Source organism: Esox lucius, chromosome 4 (genome assembly GCF_011004845.1).
Source record: "Esox lucius isolate fEsoLuc1 chromosome 4, fEsoLuc1.pri, whole genome shotgun sequence".
NCBI classification, from domain to species: domain Eukaryota; kingdom Metazoa; phylum Chordata; class Actinopteri; order Esociformes; family Esocidae; genus Esox; species Esox lucius.
This window is the reverse complement of record NC_047572.1, coordinates 16309325-16325173: the sequence shown is the minus strand read 5'-3', so window position 1 is coordinate 16325173 and position 15849 is coordinate 16309325. Positions and strand designations below refer to the sequence as shown.

At 43.4% G+C, this 15849-nt stretch overlaps 2 protein-coding genes across 3 annotated transcripts; one reads left to right on the top strand and one right to left on the bottom strand.

Moving 5' to 3' along the window:
* Positions 1-420: 420 nt before the first annotated feature.
* Positions 421-9259, top strand: rufy1 (RUN and FYVE domain containing 1). Its single transcript, XM_010897626.4, has 15 exons — positions 421-749; positions 1023-1202; positions 1430-1649; positions 1786-1971; positions 2121-2256; positions 5759-5860; positions 5974-6090; positions 6197-6364; positions 7034-7131; positions 7203-7322; positions 7401-7530; positions 7613-7707; positions 7882-7930; positions 8112-8189; positions 8305-9259. Exons 2-15 carry the CDS (start codon positions 1043-1045, stop codon positions 8449-8451), a joined length of 1806 nt encoding a protein of 601 aa, XP_010895928.2. The 5' UTR covers positions 421-749; positions 1023-1042; the 3' UTR covers positions 8452-9259.
* A 97-nt stretch (positions 9260-9356) lies between these two features.
* hnrnph1 (heterogeneous nuclear ribonucleoprotein H1) lies at positions 9357-14900 on the bottom strand. Of its 2 annotated transcripts, none has more exons than XM_010897624.4 (10): positions 14773-14900; positions 13900-14003; positions 13627-13782; positions 13327-13470; positions 12531-12669; positions 11411-11595; positions 11074-11186; positions 10595-10730; positions 10278-10454; positions 9357-10163 (listed from the first exon to the last, which is right to left on the bottom strand). In XM_010897624.4, the coding sequence occupies exons 2-10, from the start codon at positions 13982-13984 to the stop codon at positions 10081-10083; spliced, it is 1218 nt and encodes a 405-aa protein (XP_010895926.1). In that variant the 5' UTR covers positions 13985-14003; positions 14773-14900; the 3' UTR covers positions 9357-10080. The 2 variants fall into 2 exon arrangements, with proteins under 2 accessions (XP_010895926.1, XP_010895927.1); XM_010897625.3 differs by having other exon boundaries at positions 10087-10167.
* Positions 14901-15849: the final 949 nt, after the last annotated feature.

The window sequence follows — 15849 nt, the reverse complement described above, 5'->3', positions numbered from 1 at the left end:
AATCTATAGCCTATTCTTACTTATTCCATCTTACTTTCCACGTGGTTTGACAATGTAATCCAACGTTTTCCATGTCAATAAAGATACATATCAGTGAGCATAGCGATATCTAGCGGCGAAAACTGGATGGTGTAGATCCTTGTCTGAGGATTTGACTCGTACCGATTTCTGTTTGTTAACAGCTCCAGAAGCCTGTTATCCATGAGCCGATGAACTGGTGTTTTTTCATCACATAGTTTCACTCAACATATTAAAGGACTCATATGTCAAAACATACGTTGCAACGAGGTATATAATATAATTTTCAAGCCTCAAAGACCGTAATCGCGTCGATTGATTTGGACTGCTGGCAGACATAAAAAGCGATTGCTCTGGTCTTGAGTAAAGTCACGTGTTCTTCAAGAAAAAAAAAATGGCCGACGGAGTTGGGGAAACAAACACAGCTGGTAAGGAAAGCGAGGCCAAAGAAGAGGAACCCGAACTTTTAGAAGCTCTTCCAGATAGCCACCCAGTAGTCATTAGTAGCAATGAAGAGACTCAGAAAGACAAATCTGCGACAGAGAGTATCTGGTCAACCCCGATCCTGTCTCTGGCGCGTAAGGCAACCGAGACAATCAGCAGTGGTGTCATCTACGGTGCAACTTTTAGAAACGCAACATCGTTGGGCTCGGCGGCGGGCTCTTCGACAAGTCCAACAACAACACACAATTCTACCGAGAAAGACAGCAACACTAACCAATATCCACCAGGTACGTAGCCAAGCCGACAACTGAATAATATTTCCTTAGAGTTCTTTAAAGTACTGGACCAGCGACTTCCTTCTTCTGCTAATTTGCTGCTGGTATCCACAGTCAGCCCGACACATCTGACTCATGGCGGGGAAATCAGAATGACACCATAAATGAGCGTCTTGATCTGTCTCGTGCCAGTATGTCTGGGGTCGTGCAATAGTCTCTTTATTGTTTTGAGCAGAAACTACCCTTTCTACATCTCACCCTTTCCCTTTTCTCTCTGTCCCATAGTTGTAGCAGGAAAAGACCCTATGGCGGTAGAGCGTTCCAACCTACTCAGTATGATGAAGCTGAGTATTAAGGTCCTGATTCAGTCCTCTCTGAGTCTGGGCAGAACCCTGGACTCAGACTATCCTCCTCTTCAACAGTTCTTTGTGGTTCTAGAACACTGCCTCAAACATGGACTGAAAGGTGAGACTAACTCTGACAGGGTGGCAGATCGATGCCCTTGAGATTAGGGTTTAGTTGGGGTTGTGATCAGCTGAATTGTGTTACTGCAGGGCTGGAGCAAAAGCCTGCACAACCAGTTGCTCAACAGGACCTGTGAGACTGCCTAGCCTGAGACTTCTGTGGCACCAATGAGTTTTTGCATTTTATTATAATAAATAATATACCTTCTCTCCTTTTCTTCTCTCCAGTGAGGAAGTCTTTCATCACTCAGAATAAATCTATCTGGGGTCCTCTAGAACTGGTAGAGAAGCTGTGTCCAGAGTCTGCTGACATGGCCACCAGTGCCAGAGACTTGCCAGGGCTTAAGACTGGGTTAGGTCGGGCTCGGGCCTGGCTTCACCTGGCTCTAATGCAGAAGAAAATGGCTGACTACCTAAAAGCCCTACTGGACCGTAAGGACCTCCTGGGGTGAGTTGACCCGCACGGCCCTGGTTTGCGAATGTAGTGTCCCAACACATGACTACTAAGCGTGTCCGATCTAACTCATATTAGTTCAGCAATAATGTGTCAGCCTTAATGAACCCCCCTCTCCCTTTGTCCTCAGTGAGTTCTATGACCCAGGAGCGTTGGTGTTGGAGGAGGAGGGAGTAGTGATGGGGGGGTTGCTGGTTGGACTAAATGTCATCGATGCCAACCTTTGTATTAAAGGAGAGGACCTTGACTCTCAGGTGGGAGTTATTGACTTCTCCTTGTACCTAAAGGACCCTGTGACCACTGAGACCACCAAGGAGTAAGCACATCATTTGTCGGTTCTCTCCACAAACACACTCTTTGTTTCTTAGTGATATAAAGATGAACTATCAGTGTAAACCACTTTTTTTTTTGTCTCCATTATTTTATCTAGTATCCTGTAACCCCTTTTTGTGTCTGCTCTTTCAGCGATGCTAAGATAACAGCCATATTGGACCAGAAGCATTACACAGAGGAGCTGAACAGACACCTAAGCTGCACTGTCTCGGACCTACAGGCCAAGATGGATTCTATAGAGAAGACCAACAGCAAGCTCATTGAGGAGGTCAGAGTTTAAGAATGGTTTAATCCTTTGGCGTGTTGATGTTATAATGACTATGCAATCTGGCGGGCTTGACTATAAACCAGTTGCATGTGCACAACTAGGCCACTGGTTAGGTGTTGCTAACGATATGGTCGGCTCGACCGTGAATTCAAGACGAACAATGTCTCCCTTTAAAACACAACTTGTGCCATGAAGCCAAACTAAAATGAACTGGCTTGTTTTAGATGACGTCTCGCTCTGAGCCCCCTTCGACCCTCTGTTGTCATGGCGCCAATGTGTTGTCTTCAGTTTGCTTTCATCACTATCAGGCTGGCACATTGTTCCGCACACCGTCTTTTTCAAGTGTCTAGTGTAAAGTGCAAAATAATTGTGTATATGTCTTCCCACTGGTGTAGGCAATGTGTCCAGCATTTTTTTAACCGACCCAGATCCTACAGATCTAGCCATCTGGGAAAAAAAATCTACTGTTTTTGTCACAAACTAATGGGTAACTTTGTCAATTAGTTGTTGCAGCCCTAGTATTTTCTAAACACATTGTTTCTTGAAAGCTTCAGTGGCTAATATTGCAGAGTTTTCAGCAGGAAGAAAAGCATGTAATGGATTTCATGTTTGAGGTTTGAACCCCTGTGACAAAGAGATTCTGTGATTGTCACTTGCTCTAGTAAGACCAGGTGGTGTCTTTAGTGAGACTAGAGTGCTACTCACAGTTTCTTTCGTCCCTCTTTGTCTCTTCTGTTTCTTGTTGTTTTTTTGTGCAACTTGGTTGTCTTCATCAGGAAAGTCTCAGTACATCTCTGGGCAGTTTTTTCCATGGTCAGGAAAAAAAACAGGGGATGTGGCGTGGAGAGTGAGTAGATGGTTGGATTGAGAGTAGTATACTGAATCTATTTTGTCCTTGTGTCACTTCCCTTCTATGGCTGCATTCTTTTTCCATTGACAGCTTTGCTTTTCTTCAGATTCTCCTTCGTTATGCTTGCTTTTCCAATGCATGTTTGTTTCAGAGCAACAAAGTGTTTAAGATGAGCTACATGTTCAGCATCAGTTCATGTTTCCATAGAAACAATGTTGGTGTCCTTCACCAGTAATGGAAGTTATTTTCGGTCTCTCTTTCATACTTTTGCATACCACAATGTTTCATAAAAAACCTTTTAAAAATCAGACATTTGAACACATCCTGTTTGCACTAATACCATGATAACACAATTTCAGTTCAAATGTGGAGCTTGTCTGTATATTCCTGTGTGGGTGTGATGTTACTTCGGGCCATGCTAAGAACTGAAGACAGTGTGGTAAATATAATACATAACTACGTGGCCTGCACATTCAATATATTCCTAAGATCTTTTCTGTATTTCTGTGTGTCATGTGTCTTTGATCTACACAATTCAGCATTCATCGTAGAAAGCAGTTAAAGGACTGGTGAATATTACCTGAATCCAATACCAGAGCAAACCTGCGTGACGTTGGCCCCCCACCCAATGCAAAACTTCGGCAAAATAGGCTCAATCGTTTGTGCTGGTTTGTGCTGGTTTGTGCCGTTACAATTTTTGTTTGTGCTGCTATCATTTAATAGATAATAAATAATATATTTTATAGGTCATTCTAAGGTCACTCAGCCCCCCGCCATGCTCCAAATTCAACCAAGTTCCGTTTGTGTTGGTTTGTGCCGTTCACCTATAATCACCTATAACTAAATGTCTAATATATATATTAAACACAGAAGCAGCACAAACAAAAAAACATTAACGGCACAAAACAAAGCATAAACAACTATTTTGGTTGAATTTGGAGCATGTTGGGGGGCTGAGCAACCTAAGCCAGCACAAAGCACTATTTTGCCGAAGATTTGGGTTGGGGCTCAACTTCATGCAGGTCCAGAGCAATATTACTTTTTCCTGTGAATTTCTGTACTTTTTAATCTCTCTTAAAACAAATTTATTTTGAGATGTATTAATTTAATTCAGTTTGTTTCAACATTAGACATTGACCCGTTTAGTTCTCATGCGGTCACTGGTTCCATTTAAAATGCTGAGTTTTGTCTGTCTTTTCTTTTACATGTTGCAGACACATTATTCAGCAAAAGCTCTTCGCTCCATTTTTCAAATGTCCACTTTAATTTCTGTGTGATTAGCACAGATTATAGTTCAACAGCAAATGCAAAATGCAGTTTAGACAGTTAAGGTTAATCCATAGAAAGCAGCCTGTGCAATAGGCCTAATCCAGGCCAATCAACAGAAAGCTCATAGTAATTCCACAGTGGCAATTCATTTTGGTACTTGTCACAAAGCCCCTCCCCACAGTGATCCAAACACAACATTCCACTGTTTCTTAGAATTACATTGAACATTAACAAAGCCACTCATCACTGCGACTGAACAACTGCAAATCCAAATGATACAGGAGCAATCTTTACTTTAAAGGCTGACTAATGTCACCCAAAACGTTCCGCTCATCCAGTTTCCAACTTTTCATACCAAAGGTAGCTAAGTGCTTCTCAACTGGTAAGTTACTCAGACTTGTCGTGAAAGTTAATTGTCCTACAGTAGGTAGTTGACAACAGAGGTTTTCTCTTGTAGATGGCTGTTAGCCTCTGCACTGTCTCCCGACTCTGGTTCTTAAGCAACTGCTACTCTTTCTAAAACTGGTCAACCCAAATGGTCCATCTGACCTAATTTCTTCAGATTTTTTTTTCAGTAAACTGTAGAGGTCAGTAAAAAAAAATTGTTTTATGGTTTTACATTTTATATTACATGTTTTGGGCATTTTCAAGCACTTAATGACTGGGTATCACAGGTATCACAACCACCATAATGGATTTCCATAAACCATAATACAGTTCCCACTCCAGAGCATACAAAAAATTAGTGCATTCTACATAATATCAATAATCTAATGAATACATTGAATTTCACACACTATTTCTTATGGTCTCTAATGGATGTTAGAACCCTGTGTGGTCTCTAATGGATGTTAGAACCCTGTGTAGTCTCTAATGGATGTTAGAACCCTGTGTAGTCTCTAATGGATGTTAGAACCCTGCGTAGTCTCTAATGGATGTTAGAACCCTGCGTAGTCTCTAATGGATGTTAGAACCCTGTGTAGTCCTAATGGATGTTAGAACCCTGTGTAGTCCTAATGGATGTTAGAACCCTGTGTAGTCCGAATGGATGTTAGAACCCTGCGTAGTCGCTAATGGATGTTAGAACCCTGCGTAGTCGCTAATGGATGTTAGAACCCTGCGTAGTCGCTAATGGATGTTAGAAACCTGCGTAGTCGCTAATGGATGTTAGAACCCTGCGTAGTCGCTAATGGATGTTAGAACCCTGCGTAGTCGCTAATGGATGTTAGAACCCTGCGTAGTCCTAATGGATGTTAGAACCCTGCGTAGTCGCTAATGGATGTTAGAACCCTGTGTAGTCGCTAATGGATGTTAGAACCCTGTGTAGTCTCTAATGGATGTATTAGGAACCCTGTATTTCTGACTGGTGTGTTAACCCTACAGCTCACAGCAGCAACAGACAGGATTAACGCTTTACGAGAGGAACAAGAAACACTGAGACAGGAGAATGAGATGATCCTCCAGAGCAGCCAGAAGAAAGAGGAGGTCGGGACACACTCACACTCCCAAGTTAATGCACCTGCAACCGTTTTGTCTGTTCAACTCTAAATGTTAGACAAACTGGCACTTTTTACTCAAATGTTTTTTGGTTTTTTTAGGCGACCCTGGAGGACAGCGCAGTGGAGTTGGAGACCTACAGACAGACAAGACAGGGCCTGGACGAAATGTACAGCATTGTCTGGAAACAGTACCAGGAGGAGAAACGCATCAGACAGGTGTGTGTGAGAGAGACATATAGGTGAATGACCAGCTCTACATCTCAGGACATGGCTAACTGACACCTGAGTTCCAGTAATTAACGTTACTCCTTCCTTTGTGCAGGAGTTGGAGCGTGAGCTGGAACTGCAGGTGGGGCTCAAGCAGGAGATGGAGATGGCTATGAGGCTGCTGGAGAAAGACACGCACGAGAAACAGGACACGTTGCAAGCCCTCAGGCTCCAGCTAGACCAAGTGAAAACCCTCAACCTACAGATGTTCAACAAGTCACAGGTAAACACCCAGACACACACACACGTGTTCAAGCAAACACTGAACTAGCTGAAAACTGTAACCCCTGTTTACTGTGTTTTATCTGGGAATTTCATAATGTATGATATGTTGTGTAAGTGCAGTGTTGAGTCCACGTTTTGAGGTGCGAGCTGTATGGTCTACAGTGCTGAATTTGAATAGCTAAAGCCAGGGCCACAACCAGAGGGGAAACTGTATGTTGCAACATACCAAGAAAACCTGAAGTGATAACTACTTGGAAGACACATTTGGAAGGCATTACACCTACAAACTGGAGTTTAAGGTATCAAAGAGCAGGCAGTGTATGGGTAGTTATTGAATGAGATTTCCTGAAATATTATAAGAGCAACAAAAGAGTAATGATGGATGTATCAGACAGTGCCTTGATTTGACAGGACAGTCGCCTGTTATTGGAAGATATTTCTTAACATTCCTAACAATTCCCCATTGCTTTGTTGTTGATGTGAGGCTGTGGTAAGGACAATCTCGATTTTTACTTTCCCTCTCTATTCATATACAGCCTAGGTGAGTAATGAACAGTGGAAGGATTTATGACACAGTAAAAAGTTGCACCTCCAGGCTCCACAGTTACGCATTCACACCCCGTTGTGAGTGCCTCCACTTCCTGACTGTGTGTGGGTCTGTGTTCAGGACTGTGAGCGTGAGGCCCAGAGGAAGCACGAGGAGGCCAGACAGCTGGAAGAGAAGATGAGCCAGATGGAGAGCACCATGAAGGAGATGGAGCAGAGGTGGGTGTCATGTTGCGTGGGGTGAGTTTCATAACAACATGACTGAACTAAACCAACCCATGTTTCCTCAGACTGCAGGACTCTGAGAGTGATCGCAGACAGGTTGACCAGGCGGACAGAGACATGAGATCCCAACTGGAGGAGAGGGTAGAAGCTCTACGCAAACAGCTGTCAGACCTGGACACAATGAGGCACGAGTCAACCACACAGACCAATGCAGAGACGTGTGAAGAAAGGCACATTGTAATGCTATCCTGTCTGCCCGCTAGGCTTGGTCTGGAGAGTGACCTGCTCAGTGAGAAGGAGCAGAGACAGGGCCTCCAGAGAGCTCTACAGAGAGAACAGGACAACAGCAACGAGCTACGCACCCAACTACAACAGCTACAGGGCCTCAGGACAGTCAGTAACACACACACAGACACACCCATTAATACAATTCAGATCACTGTTTATTGTTCTGAATATGTTTCTGTACACACAGGAGCTCCAGGATGTTCGCCAGGAGAAGCAGCAACTACTGCAGACTTGTCAGGAACAAGAGACAGCCTTACAGGAGATGGGCCTACACCTCAGCCAGTGAGTACTGTACTAGGACAGCCTTACAGGAGACGGACCTACTCCTCTAGGCAGGTAGTGGTTAGACCCTTGGGCAAGTAACAGGTTGCTTGTTTAAATCCCGGAGCTGCTCTGGATGAAAGCATCAGCTAAATGGCTCAGGTAAAAATTTTCCCTCTGTCCTCTCTCTCATAGGTCTAAACTAAAGATGGAGGACTTCAAGGAAGTCAATAAAGCACTGAAGGTAACATGTTGGAGCCTGTCACGCCAGTTCTCTTCGGAGTACACTAGTGAGGAACATAAGCCATACGTATCTAGCAACATCTTTAGGGTGCGGCTCATCATGGACTCCTTCAGACACGAGGAGAAGACCCCAAACCCACAGACAAATTAGTGGTTGACCGTTGCGTGTTTGTGTCTATCAGGGCCAGGCCTGGTTGAAAGACGACGAGGCCACACAGTGTAAGCAGTGTATGAAGGAGTTCTCCATTGCTCGCAGGAAGGTAAAGCTGCACTCGCCATCTCTTCTGTCCGTACCACTGCTGTGGACAGGTTTAGAGAAACAAAGTATAAAACATTCACTTATTCTCCCCTTCTCGTCCTTCTGCCTCCCTGTAGCATCACTGTAGGAACTGTGGGGATATCTACTGCAACAACTGTTCCAGCAACGAGTTGGCCTTGCCCTCTTACCCTCGACCCGTTCGGGTCTGTGACACCTGCCACTCTCTCCTGCTGCAGAGAAGTGTCTCTTCGGTCACCTCTTGACAGAACACAAATGCATTCTGTCATGAACAAACCCATACAAGCACTCATACTCATAAGCTTCACTTCAGTCATTTTAGTGGTTTTGATTACTCAGCGGGAAGCCTTACAGTATTCTTGATCGTTGAACCAGTTTTCATCAAATCTGAGCAGGAAATAGGGATTTCTATATACGCTTCAGTGTTTCCTCTTGCTTGAAATTCATAGCTTTTTGGGTTGAACAGTTAACAGGCCCTCCCATCATTTAAACTAATACTTCTGTCATCTGTCAGACTGAACTCTTATCTCCCAAACTCATCTCGTAATGAAATAACTCCTTATACTCCAAATAGCCTGTAAGGTGCTGAACTTAATGATAGTCAATTGAACTTGGGAGATGCATGGTGTTGAAACATCAATTTTAAACTGTATTTTGATGGAACCAATATGCAAAAGTGCCCATCATCAGTGAACATTTAGGTAGATGTTTTTACATTCAACATTTCACAGCAGATCTAAAGTGACTTAAAAAAGTGATGTTTTGGATGTTAAAGATCATGTGAAACTGAGCTTTTTGCATTCATCTCCACTTAATCTGCCCATCTTAAAAATTGTCATTGACCGCAAATGTTTTTAATTGTAAATGACGACAGAATGTTCATAATTTACTAATGTGTCTATTTTAGAATGTATATAAATCATTTGTCAGTCGATTGTGACTAGTGATATTAAGCAGCCATTTTCTTGAGTCATTTCGGCATGTTTTGACCAACATGTTTTTTATCTAGATATTTGATAAAGAGATATTTAATAAAAATGTATCTGAATGCGTTGCTTGGTGTCTGCCTGGGAAGCCACTCACCTCAGAGACCGACATTTACAACTGTATTCACTTCTGCACCTCAAATACAAAAACAAATGCCACAAGCTGTAGAAAGAAATCTTTTATAACAGAAACAAATGTTTGCCAGCTGAGTAAGGACTTGTTAAGAATTCACCCAACCCCCCCCCCCCCATAATCACTCACCATTACAAAACAAACTCAAATGCTCTTTTTTAACCATGTAAAATGTCAATTCACACCCTAGCTTCAGACCTCAGCTACACAAAAGAATGAACATCTACAACACTTTCCAAGTGTATTTGTTTTTACACTTTTACAACAATAAGAATCTCCATTCATTTCTCAACCTCTCATCCCTCAACCTGTTACAAGACCAAATAAGAAGGGATAGACTATTGACCTTCTAATCTAATGGGTTTTGAAAGGTGAAGATGAGAAGGCAGAAAAATGCTATTAAGATTCAACCAGTCACTCCATGATCAATCAAACAAGCTCCAGTCAATGTTGGTTGTTTTAAATCAACACACTTTCAACAACCATTCCGCCCACAATCATAGGCTGTGTTCCAACAGCACAACACAGCCTCTGTCGCCACAGTCATATAATGAAAAACAGTAGGGCAGGAGTGTGAAACAATACTTCTCTACCAACTTTACTTCAAAAGGAGCCTCAATCGTGAATTTTTTCAGTCTAAAAATAACAGAACATTTCCCAAAATAACTGGCTCATGTCAACAATACCCATCCCAAAACCCCACGTAAGAACCACAACTCCAGTCTTTTTACCCAAAACACTACTGGGTTAAAGAACTACATCCCCCACCCCGCCCCCAATCCAGTGGAACTCCTCCCGCCTCCACCATAGTAACTGCTGCTCATTCCGCCCTGGTTACCTGACAGGAGAGAGAATACACACTATAGGACCGAATAGTTCACTTGGCACCGACCAATAAGCAGCACACTGGTATTTATGAACACACTCATGAGTAGTCAGAGCTGGTACTCACTATAATCACTGTATCCTCCCATACTGCTCTGACTGTTGTAGCCTCCAGAGTACCCAGAGCTCAGCCCCCCACTGCTGTAAGACGACTGGTTCCCCATACCGCCCTGCATCGGGCTGCCATAGGAGCCGTTACTGCCCCCTGCTGTTGAGTTGAGGAACAGCTCAACGTAGCGGTGTTCTGGAGAACGGACAGCAGGTTAGTAATCATTTTTCTGTAGGCAGTAGGAATGTGTGTTGGTTTGGACATTGGTCAGCCCTAAAGTATTTGTTTTGCAGAAATTAGAAAAGGGTAACTAAAACAAGGGAGCACTGACTCACGCATGTTAGCCTTGTCTTTTGACATGGCTGCCACAGCGTCCTCGTGGGTGGCAAACTCCACGTCAGCCTCTCCAGTCACTCTGCCGTCAGGACCGATCTCTACATGTACCCGTACTGGGTTCAGAGGGGAGAAAAACTGGGGAGATGGAGAGAAACCGGGAGAAAGAGAGGAAGACAAACAGAGACATTTCATTCCTCCATTGTGTTTTATGTCATTTTGGGGTACAGTGTGTATGTCAATGGCAATTAATAAAAAGAACATATTGAGCAAGTTGAGGGTCTAAATACATTCAGAAGGCAGTGTAGTTACTATCCTTTCCTGAAACCATTACTAACAATGTTGTCGCTGTTTGGAAAGAAACTTGCAAATATAATTGTTTGTTGCTGTTTCTTATATTTTACAAAACATAATTAGCAAAAATCGCTATTGGATACACAGGACCTCAGGTGTATTTTGGCACCAGACCACAGTGACTCACATTGTAGATGTCCGTCTCAGTGGCTCTGTAGGGCAGACCCCTCATGTGGACACAATGACCCGTGGTACTCTGGAAGGACGAACTACTATCACCGTACCTCCCCTCAGACACACCTGCAGGTAGAGACAGCCTGGTTAGACCAGAGACAGGTAAACACCCCAGACCCTCAAACGGAAAGGACCTTCAAGTGTCACGCTTGTTATGCTGATCTTCCGCTGACCGGATATAATCCGGGCCTTAATGTACACAGAAATAAGAGGGGTATGATTAGGGGACTGTGGACAGTGTTATTAACTTAGGATGGATCAAAACAACACACAGTAGAGGTCACACACACCTCCACCATATCCTCCGCGTCTCATCCTGTCGTAGGACCCCCCTCCTCGACCGCCCATCATGTTGTACCCTCGCCCCCCGGACGGTCTGTCATAAGGGCCCGGCCTCTGCATCCCCATTGGTTTCCTCTGGGGCTCGTAGTGGGTCCTCACCTCGGCGCGGCTGCTCTTGAAGATCTCAATGTACCTGAGATACATAGACACGGGACGATGGGGCAACACACGGGCAGAGGTGTACACCACAGCTACCTACTGTAGAGCTCAAAAAGGCTGAGTGTGTGCAGCGCGCCAATACAGCTGGGCCATCAGAATTCAGGTGCTGACTTTATTGTATCTTAGCGTGTCGATGAGGGTGCTGATAAAAGTCGGGCTACTCGGGACAGGTGACTGCCCGGCGCCGCTGGCCCTTGTGGTTCATAGGTGAGTCGTGGAACTAGGGTCTGTGAGCCTTGGTGTAGTGGGTAACAGACTGTGTAGTACTGGAGGGTACCACAGACAATACTCTTATGGTCACCTGTAGGACGCTACTACGGTTGACAGTGATGTTACAGTACAATCCCTGTCGTGGTCACTGTCCTGATGTTGTCCATGGAAACCCACTCTCTGAGCGTTACCTTTGATAGACAGTAGGCAGTGGTCCGTGTCCTCATATTGATTGGCCCTCACACCAGGGAGAATCGTACCAGTAGGTCTGCTGGTTATCTGTGCTGAGATTTAGTGCCCAGGAACCAATGGCCTCTCTTATAAATCAGCGTGAAATGGATATGCCCAAATTCAACTGCGTTTCTTCTCCTCTGCACTGTCAACCAAACTTGGCTGATGAACCTTAGAGCCTCCATGACACCTCAGCACTAAACTCAGAGTATCATATCTCCCAATAATTTCACAACAAAAGAATGTGCTTCATTTCCCAAAGACTGCTGTGAGTGTGCGTCTATAGATCCAGTATTGCAAGTATGTGACTTTACAGATAATATCAGAGTGTGTTGTCATCTTGAATGAAGCGATGCCACTTCCTAGTGCTGTGCAAGGTGCCAGTCAGTTCTATGTATGGTTCATGTATGTAAGGTGTGCACCATAAGAAAAGCAACTTTATCCAGCCAACCAACCAACCATCCCCACCTGTGCCCTATTCTTTCCTTGTGTTTCTTTAGAGCCTTTTCAGCTATATCCTGTGAAGCAAACTGCACGAAGGCCTCCCCCGTACTCCTCCCCTGGAAGTCCACCGGCAATGTTATCCCATTTGGCACGATTTCCAACCCTTCAACCCAAGGACAGATAACCCCAGTGGGGGACACAGTAAATCACATGCCCAGTTACAGAAAGATAGCTTTCTCTACTGTTTCTTCATTTTTTTTTGTCTGATTACAGAGATGTAAAGAAAACTATACATTGACATGTACTGTACATACCAGGTGACACTTATTAACCAATGAGGGTCAGGGACCATTAAGGCTACTTACTTTTACTGCATTTGGGGGAAATAAAGTAGGACGGGAGGAGACGGGGGGGGTATGGAATAGATGGAGGGAGAGGGGACGATATGAAGAGTGGACAATGAATGTGGGGATTAATGAAAAATATCCTTTTATTATTTAGTGGGTTTGTGGAAAACATTAAAGTAACTGCCAATGGTCAAGTCTTTGTTTTAAGAAAGGACTGAGGCCTTCATTTTCATAGAAATCTTTTTGCAGGGGGGCCCAAAGAAGTGATAGGAAAACTTAGGCGATGGGGAAGAAATCCTGGACAAAACTATATACCCATGCCAAGTATGTGACTTGGTGTAAAATCATCAGCTAAATGACTAAAACAATTTCAATGACCCTGAATCATTGATGAGGGCTAAGGTCTAGCTACTCCAACTGGGTGTTATAAGGGGGTTATTTCATGTGAACCAGCAGGAGCTGCCTACTCGTACCTGAGAGGAACTGGACAATCTCCTCCTTGCTGCAGCCAAAGGGAAGGCCTCTGAGCCTGACAAGGCCGTCTCCAGCAGTCTCTGGGCAGTTTGGACCGGTGTGTTTCATCACCCAATCCATCTCCACATTGTTGGATTTAAACACTGAGAAGGAATAAGTCAAGTCAACATCCCTAAAGTCAGTGCAGAATTGTTAACATGAAGAATGCAGCGCCAGGTAATGCCCAGTGACCAACACTGAAACTTCAGTAAGACCATAGACAGTGACAAATGCATATGCGCACGCACGCACACACACACCTTCTACATATCGGTGTCCCATGGTTTCCCTGTCCTTCTTGACAGCTATCTTCAGGTCGTCCTCGCTCTCCAACTCCACGAATGCCTCTCCACTCGGTCGACCCTCACGTGTGTAGGTAAAATGGATGCTGGTGCCATTGTTGGCGATTTTACAATCTATATGCAGAGGAGAGGGTTGAGAGACATCCTTCCCAGTGACTGTGGTGAGAGACACAGGGCATAAAGGCGGTGTACCACGTCACACCACCAGAATTATTGTAAATGTGTTATTACCAGAGAAGAACCTCTGTACTTCATCCACAGAGCAGGACCATGGTAGTCCTCTCACACGCACAACAAAACCCTCTCCATCAGACATGTTTGGTATTCTTTTAAACCTGAAGAAAGTAAAGACGCATCGGGGTATGTTATGCTTAGATCCTGTAGCTAGTTTTACTTACTAATTAGTAAGGTACATAGCTTGGAAATATATGCTGACAGTAGAAGATCAGACTATAAACGGTCTACTATACAGTGCAATACTGTACAGTTAGGTTCTCACAGTTTACATGCAATGGTTAGTCACATCAGACAGGTCCAATTTGGAAACGATTCTGTTATTGTTCCTCTCTGATCAGGTTTACTGTATACTAGCCAGCTACTTAACCTTAGTCTATTAGTCTGGCTTAGTTATCTAGAAACGATGTACTATTGTTGTAGCTAGCTACCTAGCAAACCCTGAGATGTAAGCTAACCGCGTTAGCTATGTTAGATTAGGCTAAAAGTGACCCAAGGGATAACACAGAAGGGTTCGAAATGCTTCGTTCGCGTTGTTAACGATGCGAGGCCCGGCCTAATCTACTTCCCCAGTGTCATTTGTACCCATTGATAACATTTATATATGTCATATTTGTATTTAGTGTTACATTAGTAACTAATTAGAATTTGGTGAACGTTAATATCGTTACAGTTAGCACAAAAACAACATTACGATTTCATTCGTCAGAAAGGCAGGCCTCGAACATTAGCACGCGCCCCATTATTAGCAACATGGCTGCTTCAATTGATAAAAGTAACAGTACATGAGCTAAACCGAAACAAAAACAAGGACTTTAAATCTAATGTCCAAAAATAAAACGTGTTGAAGAAACCGACGTAGCTAGCTACCTGTTAATTTGAATCCAATGACAATAATATTACAGCTAGGCTAGCTGAGCTTCGTCGTCGGGTACGTCTTATTCTGCTAGATAGCGGCGCTAGTTTGCTAACAAGTTCCACGCCCAAAAAGTGACGTAGCCTCTCCTGGCACTGCCTGTGGCCTTTGGCTCCATTTTACTATGGAAACTAAAATAAGCTGTACCGCCACAGGGACATTGGTAGTTCCGTGTGAAACTTGAATGCGGGATTTTCATGTTCTTTGCATTTCAATTGTTTTTTCAGAAACAAAATCACCCACATTACTCAGTGGCATAGCAATAACAGGCAATAACTGCTTGCTGTAGCATAAACTATAAGTCGTTCTGGATAAAAGCGTCGGCTAAATCACTAAAATATAAAATGTAATTATGTAGAAACAACGTAAACATTCATTGGAGCCTCGTACCATCTCCTGCCGTTTTACAATTGATCAAGACATTTGATCCCTAAACCAGGGGCACTACTCTGTATTAGACACTGTACTCCACTCCCCAAAGATGGTGGTGGTGGTTAATCGAGTTTTGTGTATATGAGAGAAACAGAAGCTTTCTATTCAATTAAAAATATATTTATTTATAATAATATTATACATTTAAAATGTATGTTAATTTTGCAGATGCCTGTGCCAACATTGTCTTAGTAGTGGTTTATACTTTTCTAACTGAGAACATTTTCTGGTTAAGAAATTCTGTGACCTTTGCTCTAATACAGAATGTTTGGGGACTCTAAGGACAAGGGGTAACTCCCACCAACTCGAGATGAGGTGATTATTCCTGATATTCAAACTAAAGGAAGAGATGGGGCAGCAGAGTAGCCTATTTGTCAAGAGCTTTTGGGTCAGTAATCGAAAGGTCGCAGTGAACAAAGACGACAACATGAAAAATACAGGTAATAAGAATGTGTTCTTTGCATACTTACTTTGTAAAATAACGGTAATAAAACAAAAGAGGTAGGTTTATAGGTTGATTTCTATCCTCAACACAGACCAAAAGATATTAACAAATATTAAGAACCTTAATGGGCAAACTAGTCAACACAGACCAGATT

Excerpts from the sequence above, each read along its gene's own strand:
- rufy1 (XM_010897626.4), top strand. The coding sequence starts at position 1,043 with ATGGCGGTAGAGCGTTCCAACCTACTCAGTATGATGAAGCTGAGTATT. Across the intron at positions 1,972-2,120 it reads ACCACTGAGACCACCAAGGA|CGATGCTAAGATAACAGCCA; the intron begins GTAAGCACATCA and ends CTGCTCTTTCAG. Across the intron at positions 7,323-7,400 it reads TCAGACCTGGACACAATGAG|GCTTGGTCTGGAGAGTGACC; the intron begins GCACGAGTCAAC and ends TCTGCCCGCTAG.
- hnrnph1 (XM_010897624.4), bottom strand. The coding sequence starts at position 13,984 with ATGTCTGATGGAGAGGGTTTTGTTGTGCGTGTGAGAGGACTACCATGG. Across the intron at positions 13,783-13,899 it reads AGTACAGAGGTTCTTCTCTG|ATTGTAAAATCGCCAACAAT; the intron begins GTAATAACACAT and ends CTCTGCATATAG. Across the intron at positions 11,596-12,530 it reads AAGGAAAGAATAGGGCACAG|GTACATTGAGATCTTCAAGA; the intron begins GTGGGGATGGTT and ends TATGTATCTCAG.